The sequence below is a fragment of the Physeter macrocephalus genome, chromosome 20 (assembly GCF_002837175.3).
Source record: "Physeter macrocephalus isolate SW-GA chromosome 20, ASM283717v5, whole genome shotgun sequence".
In the NCBI taxonomy this organism is placed as follows: Eukaryota; Metazoa; Chordata; class Mammalia; order Artiodactyla; family Physeteridae; genus Physeter; species Physeter macrocephalus.
In genome coordinates, this window is record NC_041233.1 from 37,675,027 (window position 1) to 37,696,823 (window position 21,797).

Consider the following 21,797-nt stretch of genomic DNA (forward strand, 5'->3'; position numbering starts at 1 on the left):
TAGGGGTGGGGCTGGGGGGAGGGAGGAAAAGGGAGAAAGGGGAGGGAGGAGGAACAGGAGAAAAGAGGGGAGGCGACTGGCGCGGCCGGCTCGCTCGCAGCCAGTCGCGAGGCCTGGGGACCCGGCGACGTCGGAGGCTCTGCCACCGACTGAGGCGGTGACCCCCACCCCCACACTGCTGACGCGCCCCCGAATCCCTTCCGGCTCACATTCTAGCCCCTAGATCTGCTGGGTGCGGTGCAGCGGCGGCCGAGGCAGCAGAGACGAGGAGAGCAGGTGAGTAGGGCTGGACTGGCGGAGCACAGCGCGGGGAGCCGGGAGGGAGGGAGGCTCCGTCCAGGGACCGCGCCGAGGCCGGGAGGCCCCAGAACCCGCGGAGTCCTCCGAGTCCCGAAGGGCAGCTGCCGTCGGGGGACGGCCAGGAGAGTGCGGGATTCTGTGGCTCTGGTGTTTCTCCACCCAGGGTGGGGTCAGGGGGACGGGGAGCTGGATGGTGCGAAGTTGGGGGAAAGGGCTTGGACAGGCTTGACTGTCAGCTTTGCGGCTTCACGTGTGTGTCCACACTTCTGAACCCCCATCTGCTAAGTGCCAAGGTCTGCCCTTTCTGTGCCCAGTTGGAGGGTCTGCAGGTCTCACTCCAACCCCCTGAAGTGCTGGCATGCACCTGCCTCTCTCCGACTCTCTCTCGCGGAGGCCGGAGATGGGGTGCAGGCGTGGGCGCAAGTGGCAAGTGTAAGCCGGGTGGCAGGGAGGCCCTGGAGCACGCGGGTAGCCTGTGGTGCCCGGGCTGAGCTGGGCTTCGGCTTTCAGGGCAAAGCAGAGACCCCTTCAGGCAGGCTTCAGGAGCCAGGCTGGTGGGAGTGTGGAGTGGAGGGCACCAAACTGACGTAGAAAGATACCGACACAAATACACCCTTTAGGCGCCAGCCCAAGGGCCAGTGAGGAAGACCAGCTGGCCGGCTTGAACAAGGCCCTCCCATTTGGCACCCATGAAACCATCCTACTTCAATCTCCTGTGCCTCTCCGAGACATGGGGTCTCTGAGGCTTGACTAGTATCTTCCCGCTACGGGCTGGCTGGGGGCCAGAGCAAGAGGAGGCATTGGCTGCATTGTCTGTAGGGCCCTTACCACCTTGGCCTTGCCCTACTCGCCCCCTCAAAACTCCCATGGCGCTGGGGTCGACTCTCATCTGGATGCCTGGGTAGCGGCACCCCTATGCTACAGGGCGCTCACCGGTCTGGGGAGCACCTAGTCCAGAGTGCTGTGGCACGGTGCCCGCAAGGACTCTACATTCTCTGCCCAGTGCTACCAGGCAACCCCAGGATCCTCCACCCCTGGGCCGGGATTATCTATCTTTCTGGATGTTGTGTCTTAGGGTCAGCTGTGCCTTGCACCCAACCTCCCTCTCCCACTGTGTCTGCCTGGGGGTAGAATGGGCTAAGTCTTAGCTTTAGGCTCTTGGGAGAGAATAGGGGATGGATGAGTGGAAATCATGGGTGGGTGCTTATGCTTATGCAGGCTTATGCTTAGGGATAGAGGTTGGGCCCTGAGGGTAGAGGTTGGGCCCCACTAGCCTGAAAAACTGGCTTCTGCCCCTCTTGGCCTGGCTCACTTCTACTGTACCTTCAGAATTAATCCACCTCCTTACAGGCCTATTCAGGGGGCCCCTAGGGGCCTGGGCTGCCTAACTTCCCTCTACCATCTCCCTCAGCATTCTCATGCCACCTACACTGGGAGCCAGCCGACCGGAGACTGCCTAAGTCACAGCCCATCCAGCAGGGTCCTCCCTGCCTTGGCCACGGGCCAGTCTCCGGTAAGCCTAGAGTGTCTCCTGGAGCCCAGAGCCTTAGAGGACCTTGTATTCATTCATATGCACATGCATTCCTTGTCCTCAGCTACCCGACACTGATTTTACTCCATGCCAGGCACAGGGCTACAGCCCAGAGGTGAGGCACTGAACACGGCAGGTGTAGTCTTGCCCTGGAGAAGCTCACAGTCTAGTGGGAAAGAGAGATTTTAATCTGCAAAGCACACATCTATCGGGTCCCAGGCAGGAACAATGCAAGTGCTCTGCCAGTGACCCCTCATGGATCTGAAATGAGCAAGCCCAGCCCTGCTCTCTCCCATGCTGCTCTGGGGTGGTCAGCTGAGGCTGGATGACAGCAGTTTTGTGGCGCAGGTGCCAATTGGAGACTCATTTCAGGCCCCACCCTCTCCTATATGGAGTCAGAGAGGACACTGTTGTCAGTGTGTGGACTGGTCTGGAGGTCAGGAGTTTGGGACCAGGCCCACAAAGAGGGCTGTGAACACTAGTGCCCAGCTCTGGCCTCCTCGCAGGGCAGGGGCAGGGTGCCAGGCTATGGGAAGTGAAGGGTCCGGTCTAGGTGGCTGTTGTATTGATGCCTCTCTGCTTCTTGGTCCCCAGGTCCACACCTCTGCTTCCCCAATCAGGAGTCACCAAGATGCCCATCCTCGAAAAAACGCCCCCTAAGATGGCAACAAAAAGTCCCAGCAGTGAGGAGGAGCCTGTAAGTGACGTTTGGATCCCTCTCTCCCCACTCACGAACTCTTGCTTCCAGAACAGTCCTGAGTGGGACTGACCCCCAACTCTTGCCTGGCCCCTAGCCCTGTGCTCTCCTGGGCAGGAGGCCCAGGCTGCAGCCCTGCCGCAAGTTTGCTGAGGAGCCTGGGGAGGCCTGGAGGGGCTGGGAGTGGCGTCAGGGAATGCTGACAGCCACACTTCCTAACCTCCAAGGCCAGGGAGAGCCCCTGACCTGAGCCAGGCACTCTCTTTTCTCTCAGAGCCTCCCCTCTCTCCAAGTTCCTCCTCCAATGGCTGTGAGCCCAGTGGAACTGCCTTAGGATGAGGCTGAATTCCCTACTCTAAGCCTTGTCACAACCCAGCTCCAGCTGCTGTCAGCCCTGGAGCCTTCAGCACCGTCTTCCCCACTGGTTTGAGACAATGCCACCCTTCCCTGGGCAGGCATCCTCCTTGCCCACCATACTCAACCCACCTTCCAGAGTGATAGAGCGACACATCTGACCTTCAGGCTGTTGCACACGGCGGTTCCTGTCTTCTTGACACCTCTTTACCCCAACCCTAACCCCAGGGCTTCATTTGAAAACCTGATCAGAACTTTCTGGCTTCTCCTCATGAAGTTGCTCACCACACTGTCCAGACAAACAACCTGACAAACACCTCTGTTGTTGCCTCTGGTCCGTGGCACGTCCCTCCCTTTGGACTGTGGCTGCCTTGAGAGCAGGCTCTGTATCTCCATTGTCCCTGAGTCCAGCCCAGAAATGTGAGCCCTGGCTCTCATAAATTGCCCAGAAATGTTTATTGATCTAAGACCCCAGGGCCCAAAGACCCTCATTTGTACAAGTCCCTGCCTCTGTACCCAGGCAAGGCCAGAAGCCCACGAGAGTCTGGGAAGAGCCCCCAAGGGGCTGAGACATCTGAGCAGAGATTTCCTGCTTCACTCCTTCTTACCCATCACTGATTCCCCATGACCCAAGCTGAGTCACTGTCAGAGCTCCGAAGAAGGGTAGCCTGTTTCTAGCAGGGGCTCTGGCCAGATCTGCTGGCACTCTTGGCCAAGCCACCAGCTGGACTGCGCTTTCTGTAGATGCTTCCCCACTCACCCACCACACAGACCCCCAAGACCCCAAGAGAAGGAAGAGGGAACTAGAGCAGCTTGGTGGGGAGGCTGGACCTGGCTCTCTGGGAGCGCGCTGAGCAACCTGGAATGCTGCCCGGACCCATCCTCAAGGGTTCCCCAGGGCAGGAGCCGCCTGTAGTTGGCACTGACACCCTCCTCCCTCCCCCTAGGGCAGTGAACTCTAGAGACAGGCTCAGACAGGCAGAGCCCCTTCCCTCATCAGCGCACACGTTCCGGCTCACTCACACTTGGGGGCCGCCTGCCCAGAGCTCCCGGGGATGGGGGTGGGGTCTGCTTCAGTCCCTGCAGCAGCAGGAGCAGAGCACAGGTAAGCATTCAATGGACCCCCTTCACTCCACAGCCTGGCCGGGGTGGAAATTCACTGACCCCACCACCCCACAGAGGAGAAACCTCTGAAAAGAAGGCAGCCCACCATCTGTCAGCTTTGTAAAGTTTAAGTAGTTGTATGAAAAGTCCTGCTTTCCGATTGTGACCAGCTAAGTGAGGAAGAAGGAAAAGGATGGATGGAAAAGGGCAAGGGAGAGAACGACCAAGGAGGAAGGAACAGAAGGGCTGTCGGTGGTGGGGAGCAGGGACTGATTTCAGGTCCTGGCTCTGCCATGGAATGGCTGGATGACTTTGGATTCGCCTCTTCACCCTCTGGTCCTCAGTTTCCTCATCTGAAAATGGGACAAAAATTCCTTCCCAGGCTAAGCCATAACACTGTTGAACACACACAAGATCCCAGGGTGACAGAGCTCATAAACTGAGAAGCCCAGATCAGGAGGACATGGGTGGGGAGTTCTACTTCGATTCTTGAGACACTTTGGGGCCACCCAGGTATTATGGGTTTTGTCTTAGGAATCCATCTGGAGGGGTAAGGATAGTAATATCATAACATTTTATGATGTGCCTAATTGGGGCCAGTTGTTTCTCTTATTTAATTCTCTCTGTGCCCCTCTCAGATAAGAATTGTTATTTATGTCTTATGAATGAGGAAGCTGAGGCTTGGAGAGATTAAGAGTGGAAAAATTTCCAATGCATTCCCCCCTACCTGCGCCCCATACCCACGTGGAGCTAAATGCCCCTCCCTGTGTTTCATAACTGGGAGGGATATATTTATTTATTTATTTATTTTTGCGGTACGCGGGCCTCTCACTGCCGGGGCCTCTCCCGTTGCGGAGCACAGGCTCCGGACGCGCAGGGCCAGCGGCCACGGCCCACGGGCCCAGCCGCTCCGCGGCACGCGGGATCCTCCCGGACCGGGGCACGAACCCGCGTCCCCTGCATCGGCAGGCGGACCCTCAACCACTGTGCCACCAGGGAAGCCCTGGGTGGGATTTAATAAGGAGCCCAGGGCATGAGTCATCTTCCCAGGAAATATCAGGCAGAATTCTGGTCATTAGGGCAAGCAGTGAACTATACCTCACACCACCTTTCAACTGTCCAAATCTCTCCATTAGAGTCACACCCTTTGGGTCCGGAGATCAATTGGATTGTGGAGCCCCAGCTGGGAACAAGTCCTAAATTAAGAGTGGCCAGCAGTCAATATCAATAACAGGACCATTTCATCTTACACTCATTCTTTATGGTTTATAGGCACTTTCATATTCGTGATCTCTTTGATCTTATGAGAGATAGAGGTTATTACTTCTGTTTTACAGGGTAGGAACTGAGGCACAGAGGTAGGGGCGATTTGCTCAAGATCACACAGATGGTCAGCAGCAGAGTCGGGGCATGAACCCATGTCTGTCTGGTGTCAGCATCAAGGTCTTTTCCTCTGCACTTTGTCCCCTCCTAGAGGCCAGTCTGGGGTGTGGGAGAAAGCTAACAGGAGCTTCCTAAGTTCACAATTCTGCTGAGCTGAGCCCTGGAAACAGATGAGTCCCAGGATAGGGAACAAAGATGGGGCAGATCGAAATAGACACAGGGGATCCATCTGGGGACAGGCATGGGCCACACATGAGAAGAGGAACCAAAGCCTGTGAACCTTCTCTTCCAGGGGCTGCCCAAACTCCCCGTGCCCCCGCTGCAGCAGACCCTGGCCACCTACCTGCGGTGCATGCAGCACCTGGTGCCTGAGGAGCAATTCAGGAGGAGCCAGGCCATCGTGCAGCGGTTTGGGGCTCCTGGTGGCCTCGGTGAGACCCTGCAGCAGAAGCTCCTGGAACGGCAGGAGAAGACAGCCAACTGGGTAAGAGCTGCTGGGAGGGGGCAAACAAGGAACCCATGGGGCAGGGGGCAGAAAGCAGTCATGGAGACAGAGGGATTTGGATGAGGGGCAGGTAGGTGACAAAGATGGGGCAGATGGAGGGCCAGGCATGGGGGAGACAACAGAGAGATGGTAAGGAGCAAGGGTGAAGGACAGACAAGATTGGGATGGGAGATGGGGATGGGGACAGAGAGGGGACAGGTGGGGACAGAGAGACAGGGACAGAGATGGAGGACAGATGGGGATAAGGATGGGGGACAGACAGGGACAGAGATGGGGGCAGATGGGGATAGAGATGGGGTGACGGGGAGAGATAGGGTACTGAGATGGAGGACAGATGGGGATAAGGATGGGGGACAGACAGAGACAGAGATGGGGGCAGATGGGGGACAGAAATGGGGGGGGCAGGTGAGTAACAGGGATGGGGACAGCAGAGGATAGCGTGAGGTCAGGGGAGCAGAGAGGGGTGAAAGCAGGAATGAGACGCTCATAAGAATAGGCAGGGGACATGGATGAAGCAGTAAACAACCAGGATGAACACTGCGATGGAAGAAAGGAGATAGTATGGGACAAAGCTGAAGGACAGGCGTGGTAGACGGGGAGCACACAGGCCCTAGCCCATAAGTGGGGCTCAGCGTATGTTTGTGGAATGAATGAATGAATGAAATAAGTACATGATCTAGTGAAGGGCCCCCATTTTCCCTTGGGGCTGCCAGGATGGGACTGGTGCGCTCCACAGGCGAGATGTGTGTGGCCATTGGGGGTAATGGCACCCTTCCCCACCCTCCCTGGCAGGTGTCTGAGTACTGGCTGAATGACATGTATCTCAATAACCGACTGGCCCTGCCTGTCAACTCCAGCCCAGCTGTTATCTTTGCCCGGCAGCACTTCCAAGATACCAGTGACCAGCTAAGGTGAGGCCCCCATGCTCCTGGGCTCACAGCTTGGGAGTCTGCCTGGAGGAGGGGGCCTGGCACCAGCACCAGGAAGGAGAGGTTGAAACTCATGCCTCGGCTGAGCTTTCTGAGGCCGAATGGCCCTGAGACAGTGGCATCCAGGCCATGGTGTCAGAAGGAGGTTAGGCAAGCGGCACGTGGGTAACAAATACAGGGTCTTCCTCAGAATGTATCTATTTGGAGTGGGGTGGGGAGGTCACGGGCCCCCAGGTGTCCCCATGGCAGTCTGGGCCTGGTTGAGGCCCTGGGAGGAAGCCTGTAGCCTCTGATCCTGCCAGCGCTTGAGGCTGGGGCTTCTTACTGGGACCCACGGCCCCAGGCTATCTCAGAGGGCCTCTGCTGCCCTGCAGCCCCCCAGCTCTGGACAGAGGCTCTGAGGGAGTGGAAATGGTTTCTTCCCGCCAGCCACCGCCAGAGTCTCTGCCATCTGCTGCAATTTCAGAGCTCACTGAGCCCCTGGAACGGCCTCTGGGCCCACTGATGACAACGGAGGGGCCGTTTACGCAAGGGTCGGGTCGGGAGGAAGGGTCTCCCTGCCGGAGTCTCTCAGAGCCAAACCCAAGTCTCTGGCCTCAAGACCCAAATGTGGCACAGCATGGGGACAGTTCAGAGGGAGGAAAAAAAAAGAAACAAGAGGCAGGGCCCACCTTGGCCTCTGAGCAGGGCTCAACTATGCTGGAAGACCCCTGCCCCCCTCCTTCTTCACCAAGACCAGCCTGACCAACCTGCTGGCCGGGGGCAGGCTTCCCCCTTCTCCTGCAGCCAGGCCTTCCCTGGGCAGAAGTGTGTGGATGGATGAACAACTTCCGGAAACAGTTCTCAAAGTTGCATCGAAGGGGGCGTATTCCTCCTGATGCAATTAAGCCAGACTCATCATCCATGGGCCGTTAAGATGACAGGGTCCCGTGGTAAGGTTGTCTGGTGCCTTTTTTCCCCCACGCCAGCACCCACTTTCCTTTTCATTAGCATTAAGGGGACCAAATGACTGACTTTCCCCAGGAGACTGGATTTCCCAGAACCCCGGGGTTTTGGCCCAGTCCAGCCCCAGCACAGGACTTCACCTGGAAGAACCCCATCCCTGACTGTCCAACCCCCTCGTGCCTGCTCTGTGGCCTCTCCTGGCTTCCTCTCCCTCCTCCTCCTCCTCCTCTTCATTCACCTTCCAGTTTCCTCTCCTCCCCCCCAGTTCTCTCCTCAGGACCATTTTTTTTTTTTTTTTTTTTTTTTTTTTTTGTGGTATGCGGGCCTCCCCCTGCTGTGGCCTCTCCCGTTGCGGAGGACAGGCTCCGGACCCGCAGGCCCAGCGGCCATGGCCCACGGGCCCAGCCGCTCCGCGGCACGCGGGACCCTCCCAGACCGGGGCGCGAACCCGGCTCCCCTGCATCGGCAGGCGGACGCGCAACCGCTGCGCCACCAGGGAAGCCCCCTTCAGGACCATTTTTAATCCAAGGGTTTGTGAAGGACCGACAGCACGGGGCGGGGTGGGGGGGTAGGGGCAGGGCAGCAGGAACCCCACCTGATTAGTGTACCATCAAGGCCAGACATCTGGTGGGTGGTCCATGAGTTTGGGAGAGACAGAGAGGAGGTGGGAGGAAGGGTCAGAGGGAGGTGGAGAGAGAAGAAGGAAGAAGGAATGAAGGAAGAAGGGAGGGAGGGAGGAAGGGAGCTGAAGGATGGAGGGAGGGAGGGAGCCTGGGCCCAGGAGAGGAAAAACTAAGGCCTCATCTCTCTCTGCAGGTTTGCAGCCAACCTCATCTCCGGTGTGCTCAGCTACAAGGCCCTGCTGGACAGGTAGGACAGAGCCCAGCCTGAGAAGGGTAGAACCCTGTTCTGACACAGTCTGTTGACCCATTTGTCTCCCTACCGCACTAGCCAAGGAGCTCCCAGAGGGCAGAGAACTTGCCTTTTTCCAGCTCTGTGTTCTGGCCTCCCATCACAGAGCAAACAACCCCCCTGAACTTCCTGAGGATCAGAACGACCTTTACCCCAGCTGGCTGAGCCATGAATGGTTACTTTCCCCGGGGTAAGCACGATCCCTCCTTGATCTCTTTAACATGCCCCCCTCCCTCCTTACGTCTTATATATACACATGCCACGATTAAGTGTGTCAGGAATATAGAGAGCATATCAAAAGGTGGGGAAGGAAAAGTTGTTGGAGCGCGGTCATGGTGAGTTCAGCCTTGTTACTCACTACATGAAAGGAATGGGCTCCCCACTCTGAGCCTGTTTCCTCAACCCCATCAAGCTTGAGAAATGGGTGAGCTGACTCAGTGAACCCAAAGGTGTCCTGACAGATGGAGAGAGCTGCATAAGCACAGTGGCTCGTCACTGATTTTAGGAGGAAAGTCTCTTTTCCAGCCAAGCACCAGGTGCCCATGAGCAGCAGAGAGAGTGAGAGGGCGTGGGCGACCCCGTGAGAGGGTCTCAGATTCCCCAGAGGCAGGAAATATAAGGGCGTCAGATGCTGGAAAGAAAGAAGGGTCCAAAGCAATGTCCATTGCACAGACGAGGAAGCTGAGGCTCAGAGAGGTTAAGGGCCTTGTCCGTGGTCACACAGCCAGGAGGTGGCAGATTGAGGAAGGCACAGGGGCAAGCTTCGCTTTCTTTTTAACTTGATCCAACCTTGGAGTAACAAGTGAGTAACAAGTCTTACCCAGACTTGTGGGGGAGGCTTAGACCTGCAGCCCCACCAGGGTAGGGCTGTTTCCTCTGGAGAGGAGGGGGCAGGCCCCCAGACCCAAAGTGCAGAGTAGCTCAGGGCTTGGGCCCTGGGGTCAGCAGACCTGATTCTGAATTCTGACACCCACAACACAGGACGTGTCGATCTTGGGTGAGTAATCACTGCTAGCTATATACCCCTGTCTGTCAAATGGAAATAATAATAGTAGCAGCCTCTTGGGGCTTCTGCAACTGTCCTATGAGATGACGCCTTCAAAGCTTTCAGCCCTAAGTTAAGCACACAGCAGGCTCTTCATGCATTTCTGAACCAAACACTCCTAGACTTCTGTCTGCTCACTCCTCACCGTACCGTTCCCTCGCTGGGTCACCAGACCTTCCGGCTACTGTTACTCGTGGTGGTTTTTTGGCGTCTCTCTTCCTCGCTGGGGGAGCTCTGCCATCCCCCAGAATTCAGTGCTGCTGACACTCTGACTCTCTGATTTCAGAGAGCTTCACCCCTTACCTTGTCCAGCTGGACAGCAGAGGAGGAAGGGCACCACCCACGACCTTGTACCCTTCCATCGCCGACAGTCTAGACCCCAGACTCCCACGTGTGTGTGCGTGCGCGTGCTGCTGACACTCTGACTCTCTGATTTCAGAGAGCTTCACCCCTTACCTTGTCCAGCTGGACAGCAGAGGAGGAAGGGCACCACCCACGACCTTGTACCCTTCCATCGCCGACAGTCTAGACCCCAGACTCCCACGTGTGTGTGCGTGCGCTTGTGTGCGTGCGTGTGGGCACACTCATACAGACATGCATACCCATACAGATCCACGTGAAGTTTCCCACATCTGATCACCGTTAATGTCTTAAGGCTGGAAATTTATGCCATTGCCCAAGCGCCTGTTTTAGACGCTTCATTTACTCATTTATTCATTTGCTCACTTTGCAAATTGATGTTGGGAAGGTGAAGGGAAATAAGGCCTCATCCCTGTCTTCAAAAGGTTCTCAGACCGTTTGGCGAGACAGACACATCAACAGCACAAAATACAGCTGTGTCGGTCCCCATGAGCCCCATACTCCATTATCTGACCCCCCGATGTCCCCACCAGGGTGCCTCCCGGTCATTGCAAGCTGAGTCATCCCCAGTGGGCCTTTGGGGTCCCTCCCCACACCCCAGCTGGATCCTCACCTTGTCCTGCCATCTCAGTAAACGCACCACACACCCCCGGTGGTGAATCCAGGACCCTAGAAATCACCTGAGGTGTCTTTCTCCCTCGCCTGCTCATCTAGTCTAAGTGCAGGTGCATCACTCTCCCTCCAGAACCCATTCCCATGCCTCCCTTCCCCTCCTCCCACCACCCTCCCCCGGCCCATCACCTTCCCAGCAGCCCGCAGCCTCCTTCCTGGTTCTTCTTTTGACCCACTTCCACCCATTCTCCACACAGAACCAGGGCCATTACAAAAGCAAAACAGATCAAATCTTGACCCTGAAAGCTCTCGCCTTCTGGGGCTTTCACTGCCCCAAGAATGAAACGGTACCACTTTTCCACTGCCAAGGAGACTCACAAGTCCCTCCACCTCTCTGACCATCTCTTTACTCAGTTTCAATGCACTGGCTTCCTTTCACCTTGGACGAGTGTTCCTCAAATGATCTATGGTGAAGGACCAATATATTCTTTTAATTTAGTAAAGTGTCTGTAAAACACCGCAGAAACGAATTAGCAGAAAAATGGCCCAAAGGTACAAAATACGACACCATTTGTTTTATCATTAGATTCAACACACACAAACGTCCTCTGTCAACATGTTACAAGTTTCTGAAAGCTCCTTCTGGAGTCCCACACTCACCCTGTCGTGAGCTGGTCATTACAGTTCAGTCCGACACGCACAGTTGGAGCAGCAGGGCCGTGGGACACCCCACCCAGCACGCCCCCTGCCTGCTTGTTACCCTCAGGGCTCAGCTCACAGGTCTGGTCCACAGTGAGGCTGTCCCTGGTCACTCTTTCTGGCCCCCCAGTCACTGTCTCATCACCCTGTCTCACTACCTGCTTGCTGTCTTTGCCCCACTACGTACCCCAGACCTGCTCCCCGTTAGAACAGGAAACTCAGGTCTTGTTTGCAGCTATATGCCCAGATCCTGGTGCCTGGCCCCGGAGAGTGCTGTCACATTTGTGGGCTGAAAGGATGGAAGGAAGGAAGGAGGAAGGAGGGAAGGAAGAAAGGAAAGAAGGAAGGAAGGGAAGGAGGGAGGGGAGAAAGAGACAGAAAGAGAGAGAAGAAAAAGGAGGAAGAGGAAGAGGAAAAGGAGGGGAAGGCAGAAGGCGGGGAGAGGAGGAGGAAAGACAGGGAAAGAGAGAGAGTGAGAAAGAAGGAGGAGGAGGAGGAAAAAAAAAGGAAGGAAGAAAGTACATGAGACACTCTGAGACCACAGGAGAAAGAGAACGTTCCACCTTGAACTCAGAGGAGGTTTCTAGAAGAGGTGATGAAGGAGTAGGCTCTAAAAAGAGTAGAGGGAGTTTTCTAAATATATTAGTTGAGAGCAGGAGTGAGGGTGAAGGCGTGCCAAGCAGAGCAGGAGAAGCAAAGGCCCAGAGGGCTGAAATGGCCAGATCCCCAACTGTGCACATGTAGTGCATGAGGCCGGGGCGAGGGAGGCTAACGGAGGCCGGAGAACACCCCGAGGGGCTCCACGGGCCACTCCACTACTGTAGAAAGTGGCAAATCGAGCTCTTTGACAACCGTGGTCATGCAGTTCTGGTGTTTCTGCTCCGCTTTGCCTAATCGGGTTAGAGTAGAATCAACTCTGATTCCCTGCCTCCCTTCCCTCCCTCCCCTCCAGCCACTCCATCCCCACTGACTGTGCCAAGGGCCAGCTGTCAGGGCAGCAGCTCTGTATGAAGCAATACTACGGGCTCTTCTCCTCCTACCGGCTCCCCGGCCGCACCCAGGACACGCTGGTGGCCCAGAAGAGCAGTGTCATGCCGGAGCCTGAGCACGTCATTGTGGCCTGCTGCAACCAGGTAGGCGGCCCCTTGCTGCTGCAGCCTCTCAGGCTTGGGGAGAGGTGCACGTGTGCTCATCCATCCCTGCTTCTCCAAGGGTGTTCAACCCCCTCCCGGGGTCACACGGTGAGCTGGGGAAGGGTGGCCCCAAAGTGGGGTGTCTTGATTCCTGGTCAGTCCCATTTCTCTCCGCTGGTTGGATTTTAAGGACGAGGAGAGTCATCAATTGAGAATGCCTTCAGTGGGTTCCCATTTCAGGCCTGACCAGCCAGGTCAGGTTCAAAGAACTGCCTGGATGGACTGAGAGTCGTTCATGAGACCCAGCCATGTCCTTAGCCCTTCCACATGCAGTCACCCAGGCCGTGGCCTTCCTGGAGACCACATACAGACAGACGGACAGCTTACAGACTGACCATCAGGACTTCCATGTCCAGACTGTGGGCTTGGCACTTCCGTTCATCCCATCTGATCCTACGATGGTCCTGCAGAGGGGGCCTTGGAATCCCCATTTGACAGATGAGGAAACGAGACTTAGGTTAAGTGGCTTGTTCAAGGGTGAGAAGTCCTCCTAGGTCTGCCAGTGTCACAAGCCCACAAGGTCCTCAGACTGGGTTCCAGGGAACAAAAAAGAGTCCATGGGGGCCCAGGGGACAGGCCGAGTGTGAGGACTTCCAACAACAGACAGTGTATTCTATATATTGAGGCTCCACATAAATATTCCATCTGACTAAAAGCTGTTTTGTTTTCTGTCAAAACCCAAGTTTGACACCCACCCTGGGGACCCCCCGGGTATTTTGTTCTACAGTGTTTTCTTCTTGGGCTCATCTGACATTTTCAGTCTAAGTCGGGAGCCCTAAGTCTGCCATCGGAGGATGGCCGTTCCCAGGTTCGAAGCCCACCTGACACCTGGCCGGCCACAAAACGAGGACCTTTCTCCACCTTCGTTCAAAAGTCAAACCCAGAATTTCCCAGCGCCCACGCACCCTAGCGTCCATCCCTTCCAGAAACGCTCTCAGGCTCCCACCCTGAGCCAGGCCACCTGTGTGCTGTTCAGCGTGTGGGACCAGGCACTCACGTCAGCCAGCTGACAAGCGTTCTTGACCTGGGGCTAGGAATAAGACCCTTTACAATGCCCGAGGCTCTAGCTTCAAAACTGCTGAACGACAGCTCACAAGGCTTAACACACAGAGCACACGCAGGTGCACATGTATATGTGTACACGTACGCGTAGAGCATTTTGTGTGTTGCTTTTCCATTTTAATCTTCCTCTGCATATTATTTGCTGACTTGCTTTTTTTCTCCACTCACCAGTGTGTTTGAGATCTATCCCTGTAGCTGTACCTAGAGCTAGTTCATTCCCTTTAACTGCTGGATAAACATGCACTGGACGAGTACACCACAATTTACTTAACCATTCCCCTACTGGAGAACATTTGGGCTCTCTGTACGGCTTTGCTATTGCAAACAGGCTGATATGCACATTCCTTTATATGTCTTTCTGGGCACAAGAGTATACGTTTCTCTAAGCCTTAGGCTAGAGTATGGATTTATAAGAGCAACTGCTGAATCATAGGGCATGAACATTTTCAGTTTTGATTGACACAGCCCTCCAACAGCAGTTGTATCCATTTCTACTCAATTCCCCACAAACATAATGGTTTTATGTAATCTAGGAACTACAGAATCAAGCTTTCTTTAGTAAGTTTAATCTGACCTTCCCTTCTTTGATTTGGGGCAGTTTGGAGTCCAGCACAGTCGGCAGTGTTGGGCTGGCCCCCACTTTATGACTCTTCAGAACCATCACATACCTTGGGAGCCATGGGCCCGAGCATCCCCGCCCTGCTCCGGTGTGGAGGCTCAGGGAGGGCCTGACGCCTTGGCCTGGCCGCCCTGAGTGACGTCTTTGACCTGTTTCCCCCACAGTTCTTTGTCTTGGATGTTGTGATTAATTTCCGCCGTCTCAGTGAGGGGGATCTGTTCACTCAGTTGAGAAAGATAGTCAGAATGGCTTCCAACGAGGATGAACGCTTACCTCCAATCGGCCTGCTGACGTCAGACGGGAGGAGCGAGTGGGCTGAGGCCAGGACGGTCCTCGTGAAAGGTTAGCAGCAGTGCCCAGCGCGTCTCCACGCTCATCTCATCCTCACACCCATCGGCTCCCCTCCCTCCAGGGTCGGGCGCCATGCCTCATCCCCATTTGCCATAGCATGGGGAGCTCAGGCCTCCCTTCAACCCAGGACCGATGGCATGTCCTACTGTCAGCCGAGGTGCCTTGAAACGGAAGGCACCTTTTGTTCCCTTGTAATTCATCTGACAATGTGCTAGCTTTCTGGGTGAGGCTGACTAGCCCTGGAATCTGAGGATGTCCAGGAATATTGAGGGAGGGAAGGTTATGAGCTGGATGAAGGCCAGCTGAAATGAAGCAGTTGTGTTTTACTGTGGGGCAGGGATGGTACTCATTTCAAGAGTCTGAATCACTGGGAGAGCTGTGAGGTGGGGATTTGGGATGGAGCCCACCTCTGGGAGGGTGGTTGGCTACCTCCTTCCTGTGATTTCACGGTCCCAGAACTCTTCATCTTCAAGCTGACCTTATCCTTCAGGCTGCTGCTCTTATGAAAGTTTCTGAGCATTCCCATAAGAAATCCAGGAAGAGCCTTAAAATTTTCAAATCATCCTTCTGGGAAGGATGATTTGATACTTTTCAAACCCAAAGTGAGCCCTATTCTCAGAAACTAGATGGAGAGCCTTCCTTTCTTGCCTACATTAGAGATTCCCAGATGAGGGGTGACACTTCTGTGAGCCTCTGTCTGCCCCTCAGGTTTTGATGCAGCCAGGTGACCATTCAGAATCCCTGAGTGTCTGTAAGCTGAGGACCTGGGATAGGCCTAGGGAGTGTAAGGGACAGAGAGGATGAACTCCTGGCCCTGAGCAGCCCCTTCGATAGGAATCGGGGAAGGGATGGCAGATGAGGGAGCGGATTTAAGTACATAGTAATGCAGTGTCTACCCATGTAAGGCAGTAGAGCCAGCAGGTGCCAAATAAATGCTCCAGGACTTCAGAGAGAGGAGGGAGCCCTTCTAATTGGGAGGCTTTTGAAAGGCTTTGTAGGAAGAGGTGGGAATTGAGCAAAGCCCTGTGACATGAGTGAGAGGGGCAGGAGGGAGGGACACTGTCCAGGCAAGCAGACCAACTGCAGGCAAAGTCGACCGCCCAGCAGGGCCATGTCTGACCTGCCCAGTACCATGAGGAGAGCAGTCTGGCCGGCAAAGGTGGCCATGCTAAATGTACTGAGAGAATGAGAAGGTGGTGGGGCTTGGATGTATGGCCACAGGCACTCCCCTCTCCCTAGAAAGTTCTTCCCCCAGGGCTGGCTGGCTCCTTGCACCATCCCAAACTCAGCTCAGATGCCCCACCCTAGACCCTCCTTGAGCATCCCCCAGCTCTCCCCAGCACACTCTGTCCCCTTGTCCTGTTTTCTCATCTTGATTGCATTTCTCACCCTCTGAAGTCAGCTTTTCATTTGTTTGATTCATGCTGATTATCTGTCCTGCCCCACCCCCCAAGTCTATAAAGTCCAAGAGAACAGGGGCCTTACCTGGTTTAACTTCTGAATCTGCTGTCCCAGACACAGTTGGTCCCCAATTATATTTGTTAAATAAAAGACTGAAGGACTACTAAGGATACTGGGCCCCAGACTTATTTCCCACTTACCAATGAATTTTTCTTTCATTCTATTCTTGGGCACCTTCAAGGTCTTGGTCTTAAATCGGAGGCTGCCTGGGTCACAGGGAAGTATAAGAGTTGACCCTGTTCTCACCGACCTCACTGCCAAGTGGGGGAATTAATAACTTATCATTTGAAAGTGAGTTGATTCCCTCAGCAGATCATGGTGTAATGTTTCCTCTGGAGAGGAGGGGGCAGGCCCCCAGACCCAAAGTGCAGAGTAGCTCAGGGCTTGGGCCCTGGGGTCAGCAGACCTGATTCTGAATTCTGACGCCCACAACACAGGACGTGTCGATCTTGGGTGAGTAATCACTGCTAGCTATATACCCCTGTCTGTCAAATGGAAATAATAATAGTAGCAGCCTCTTGGGGCTTCTGCAACTGTCCTATGAGATGACGCCTTCAAAGCTTTCAGCCCTAAGTTAAGCACACAGCAGGCTCTTCATGCATTTCTGAACCAAACACTCCTAGACTTCTGTCTGCTCACTCCTCACCGTACCATTCCCTCGCTGGGTCACCAGACCTTCCGGCTACTGTTACTCGTGGTGGTTTTTTGGCGTCTCTCTTCCTCGCTGGGAGAGCTCTGCCATCCCCCAGAATTCAGTGCTGCTGACACTCTGACTCTCTGATTTCAGAGAGCTTCACCCCTTACCTTGTCCAGCTGGACAGCAGAGGAGGAAGGGCACCACCCACGACCTTGTACCCTTCCATCGCCGACAGTCTAGACCCCAGACTCCCACGTGTGTGTGCGTGCGCTTGTGTGCGTGCGTGTGGGCACACTCATACAGACATGCATACCCATACAGATCCACGTGAAGTTTCCCACATCTGATCACCGTTAATGTCTTAAGGCTGGAAATTTATGCCATTGCCCAAGCGCCTGTTTTAGACGCTTCATTTACTCATTTATTCATTTGCTCACTTTGCAAATTGATGTTGGGAAGGTGAAGGGAAATAAGGCCTCATCCCTGTCTTCAAAAGGTTCTCAGACCGTTTGGCGAGACAGACACATCAACAGCACAAAATACAGCTGTGTCGGTCCCCATGAGCCCCATACTCCATTATCTGACCCCCCGATGTCCCCACCAGGGTGCCTCCCGGTCATTGCAAGCTGAGTCATCCCCAGTGGGCCTTTGGGGTCCCTCCCCACACCCCAGCTGGATCCTCACCTTGTCCTGCCATCTCAGTAAACGCACCACACACCCCCGGTGGTGAATCCAGGACCCTAGAAATCACCTGAGGTGTCTTTCTCCCTCGCCTGCTCATCTAGTCTAAGTGCAGGTGCATCACTCTCCCTCCAGAACCCATTCCCATGCCTCCCTTCCCCTCCTCCCACCACCCTCCCCCGGCCCATCACCTTCCCAGCAGCCCGCAGCCTCCTTCCTGGTTCTTCTTTTGACCCACTTCCACCCATTCTCCACACAGAACCAGGGCCATTACAAAAGCAAAACAGATCAAATCTTGACCCTGAAAGCTCTCGCCTTCTGGGGCTTTCACTGCCCCAAGAATGAAACGGTACCACTTTTCCACTGCCAAGGAGACTCACAAGTCCCTCCACCTCTCTGACCATCTCTTTACTCAGTTTCAATGCACTGGCTTCCTTTCACCTTGGACGAGTGTTCCTCAAATGATCTATGGTGAAGGACCAATATATTCTTTTAATTTAGTAAAGTGTCTGTAAAACACCGCAGAAACGAATTAGCAGAAAAATGGCCCAAAGGTACAAAATACGACACCATTTGTTTTATCATTAGATTCAACACACACAAACGTCCTCTGTCAACATGTTACAAGTTTCTGAAAGCTCCTTCTGGAGTCCCACACTCACCCTGTCGTGAGCTGGTCATTACAGTTCAGTCCGACACGCACAGTTGGAGCAGCAGGGCCGTGGGACACCCCACCCAGCACGCCCCCTGCCTGCTTGTTACCCTCAGGGCTCAGCGAGAAGAATAAGGAGGAAGAGGAAGAGGAAAAGGAGGGGAAGGCAGAAGGCGGGGAGAGGAGGAGGAAAGACAGGGAAAGAGAGAGAGTGAGAAAGAAGGAGGAGGAGGAGGAAAAAAAAAGGAAGGAAGAAAGTACATGAGACACTCTGAGACCACAGGAGAAAGAGAACGTTCCACCTTGAACTCAGAGGAGGTTTCTAGAAGAGGTGATGAAGGAGTAGGCTCTAAAAAGAGTAGAGGGAGTTTTCTAAATATATTAGTTGAGAGCAGGAGTGAGGGTGAAGGCGTGCCAAGCAGAGCAGGAGAAGCAAAGGCCCAGAGGGCTGAAATGGCCAGATCCCCAACTGTGCACATGTAGTGCATGAGGCCGGGGCGAGGGAGGCTAACGGAGGCCGGAGAACACCCCGAGGGGCTCCACGGGCCACTCCACTACTGTAGAAAGTGGCAAATCGAGCTCTTTGACAACCGTGGTCATGCAGTTCTGGTGTTTCTGCTCCGCTTTGCCTAATCGGGTTAGAGTAGAATCAACTCTGATTCCCTGCCTCCCTTCCCTCCCTCCCCTCCAGCCACTCCATCCCCACTGACTGTGCCAAGGGCCAGCTGTCAGGGCAGCAGCTCTGTATGAAGCAATACTACGGGCTCTTCTCCTCCTACCGGCTCCCCGGCCGCACCCAGGACACGCTGGTGGCCCAGAAGAGCAGTGTCATGCCGGAGCCTGAGCACGTCATTGTGGCCTGCTGCAACCAGGTAGGCGGCCCCTTGCTGCTGCAGCCTCTCAGGCTTGGGGAGAGGTGCACGTGTGCTCATCCATCCCTGCTTCTCCAAGGGTGTTCAACCCCCTCCCGGGGTCACACGGTGAGCTGGGGAAGGGTGGCCCCAAAGTGGGGTGTCTTGATTCCTGGTCAGTCCCATTTCTCTCCGCTGGTTGGATTTTAAGGACGAGGAGAGTCATCAATTGAGAATGCCTTCAGTGGGTTCCCATTTCAGGCCTGACCAGCCAGGTCAGGTTCAAAGAACTGCCTGGATGGACTGAGAGTCGTTCATGAGACCCAGCCATGTCCTTAGCCCTTCCACATGCAGTCACCCAGGCCGTGGCCTTCCTGGAGACCACATACAGACAGACGGACAGCTTACAGACTGACCATCAGGACTTCCATGTCCAGACTGTGGGCTTGGCACTTCCGTTCATCCCATCTGATCCTACGATGGTCCTGCAGAGGGGGCCTTGGAATCCCCATTTGACAGATGAGGAAACGAGACTTAGGTTAAGTGGCTTGTTCAAGGGTGAGAAGTCCTCCTAGGTCTGCCAGTGTCACAAGCCCACAAGGTCCTCAGACTGGGTTCCAGGGAACAAAAAAGAGTCCATGGGGGCCCAGGGGACAGGCCGAGTGTGAGGACTTCCGACAACAGACAGTGTATTCTATATATTGAGGCTCCACATAAATATTCCATCTGACTAAAAGCTGTTTTGTTTTCTGTCAAAACCCAAGTTTGACACCCACCCTGGGGACCCCCCGGGTATTTTGTTCTACAGTGTTTTCTTCTTGGGCTCATCTGACATTTTCAGTCTAAGTCGGGAGCCCTAAGTCTGCCATCGGAGGATGGCCGTTCCCAGGTTCGAAGCCCACCTGACACCTGGCCGGCCACAAAACGAGGACCTTTCTCCACCTTCGTTCAAAAGTCAAACCCAGAATTTCCCAGCGCCCACGCACCCTAGCGTCCATCCCTTCCAGAAACGCTCTCAGGCTCCCACCCTGAGCCAGGCCACCTGTGTGCTGTTCAGCGTGTGGGACCAGGCACTCACGTCAGCCAGCTGACAAGCGTTCTTGACCTGGGGCTAGGAATAAGACCCTTTACAATGCCCGAGGCTCTAGCTTCAAAACTGCTGAACGACAGCTCACAAGGCTTAACACACAGAGCACACGCAGGTGCACATGTATATGTGTACACGTACGCGTAGAGCATTTTGTGTGTTGCTTTTCCATTTTAATCTTCCTCTGCATATTATTTGCTGACTTGCTTTTTTTCTCCACTCACCAGTGTGTTTGAGATCTATCCCTGTAGCTGTACCTAGAGCTAGTTCATTCCCTTTAACTGCTGGATAAACATGCACTGGACGAGTACACCACAATTTACTTAACCATTCCCCTACTGGAGAACATTTGGGCTCTCTGTACGGCTTTGCTATTGCAAACAGGCTGATATGCACATTCCTTTATATGTCTTTCTGGGCACAAGAGTATACGTTTCTCTAAGCCTTAGGCTAGAGTATGGATTTATAAGAGCAACTGCTGAATCATAGGGCATGAACATTTTCAGTTTTGATTGACACAGCCCTCCAACAGCAGTTGTATCCATTTCTACTCAATTCCCCACAAACATAATGGTTTTATGTAATCTAGGAACTACAGAATCAAGCTTTCTTTAGTAAGTTTAATCTGACCTTCCCTTCTTTGATTTGGGGCAGTTTGGAGTCCAGCACAGTCGGCAGTGTTGGGCTGGCCCCCACTTTATGACTCTTCAGAACCATCACATACCTTGGGAGCCATGGGCCCGAGCATCCCCGCCCTGCTCCGGTGTGGAGGCTCAGGGAGGGCCTGACGCCTTGGCCTGGCCGCCCTGAGTGACGTCTTTGACCTGTTTCCCCCACAGTTCTTTGTCTTGGATGTTGTGATTAATTTCCGCCGTCTCAGTGAGGGGGATCTGTTCACTCAGTTGAGAAAGATAGTCAGAATGGCTTCCAACGAGGATGAACGCTTACCTCCAATCGGCCTGCTGACGTCAGACGGGAGGAGCGAGTGGGCTGAGGCCAGGACGGTCCTCGTGAAAGGTTAGCAGCAGTGCCCAGCGCGTCTCCACGCTCATCTCATCCTCACACCCATCGGCTCCCCTCCCTCCAGGGTCGGGCGCCATGCCTCATCCCCATTTGCCATAGCATGGGGAGCTCAGGCCTCCCTTCAACCCAGGACCGATGGCATGTCCTACTGTCAGCCGAGGTGCCTTGAAACGGAAGGCACCTTTTGTTCCCTTGTAATTCATCTGACAATGTGCTAGCTTTCTGGGTGAGGCTGACTAGCCCTGGAATCTGAGGATGTCCAGGAATATTGAGGGAGGGAAGGTTATGAGCTGGATGAAGGCCAGCTGAAATGAAGCAGTTGTGTTTTACTGTGGGGCAGGGATGGTACTCATTTCAAGAGTCTGAATCACTGGGAGAGCTGTGAGGTGGGGATTTGGGATGGAGCCCACCTCTGGGAGGGTGGTTGGCTACCTCCTTCCTGTGATTTCACGGTCCCAGAACTCTTCATCTTCAAGCTGACCTTATCCTTCAGGCTGCTGCTCTTATGAAAGTTTCTGAGCATTCCCATAAGAAATCCAGGAAGAGCCTTAAAATTTTCAAATCATCCTTCTGGGAAGGATGATTTGATACTTTTCAAACCCAAAGTGAGCCCTATTCTCAGAAACTAGATGGAGAGCCTTCCTTTCTTGCCTACATTAGAGATTCCCAGATGAGGGGTGACACTTCTGTGAGCCTCTGTCTGCCCCTCAGGTTTTGATGCAGCCAGGTGACCATTCAGAATCCCTGAGTGTCTGTAAGCTGAGGACCTGGGATAGGCCTAGGGAGTGTAAGGGACAGAGAGGA

The 21,797-nt window shown here is 54.5% G+C and overlaps 1 protein-coding gene across 1 annotated transcript in view; it reads left to right on the plus strand.

Annotated features, from left to right (window-relative positions):
• The first annotated feature begins 239 nt into the window (after positions 1-239).
• The window catches only part of CHAT (choline O-acetyltransferase), a 55,819-nt gene continuing 34,261 nt past the window's right edge, over positions 240-21,797 (plus strand). The window contains exons 1-7 of the mRNA XM_007130490.3: positions 240-276; positions 2,426-2,528; positions 5,662-5,853; positions 6,667-6,785; positions 8,565-8,618; positions 12,329-12,509; positions 14,415-14,592. Of these exons, the coding sequence (XP_007130552.2) occupies positions 2,463-2,528; positions 5,662-5,853; positions 6,667-6,785; positions 8,565-8,618; positions 12,329-12,509; positions 14,415-14,592 (790 nt within the window). The 5' untranslated portion in view covers positions 240-276; positions 2,426-2,462. The remainder of the gene's footprint in view (positions 277-2,425; positions 2,529-5,661; positions 5,854-6,666; positions 6,786-8,564; positions 8,619-12,328; positions 12,510-14,414; positions 14,593-21,797) is intronic.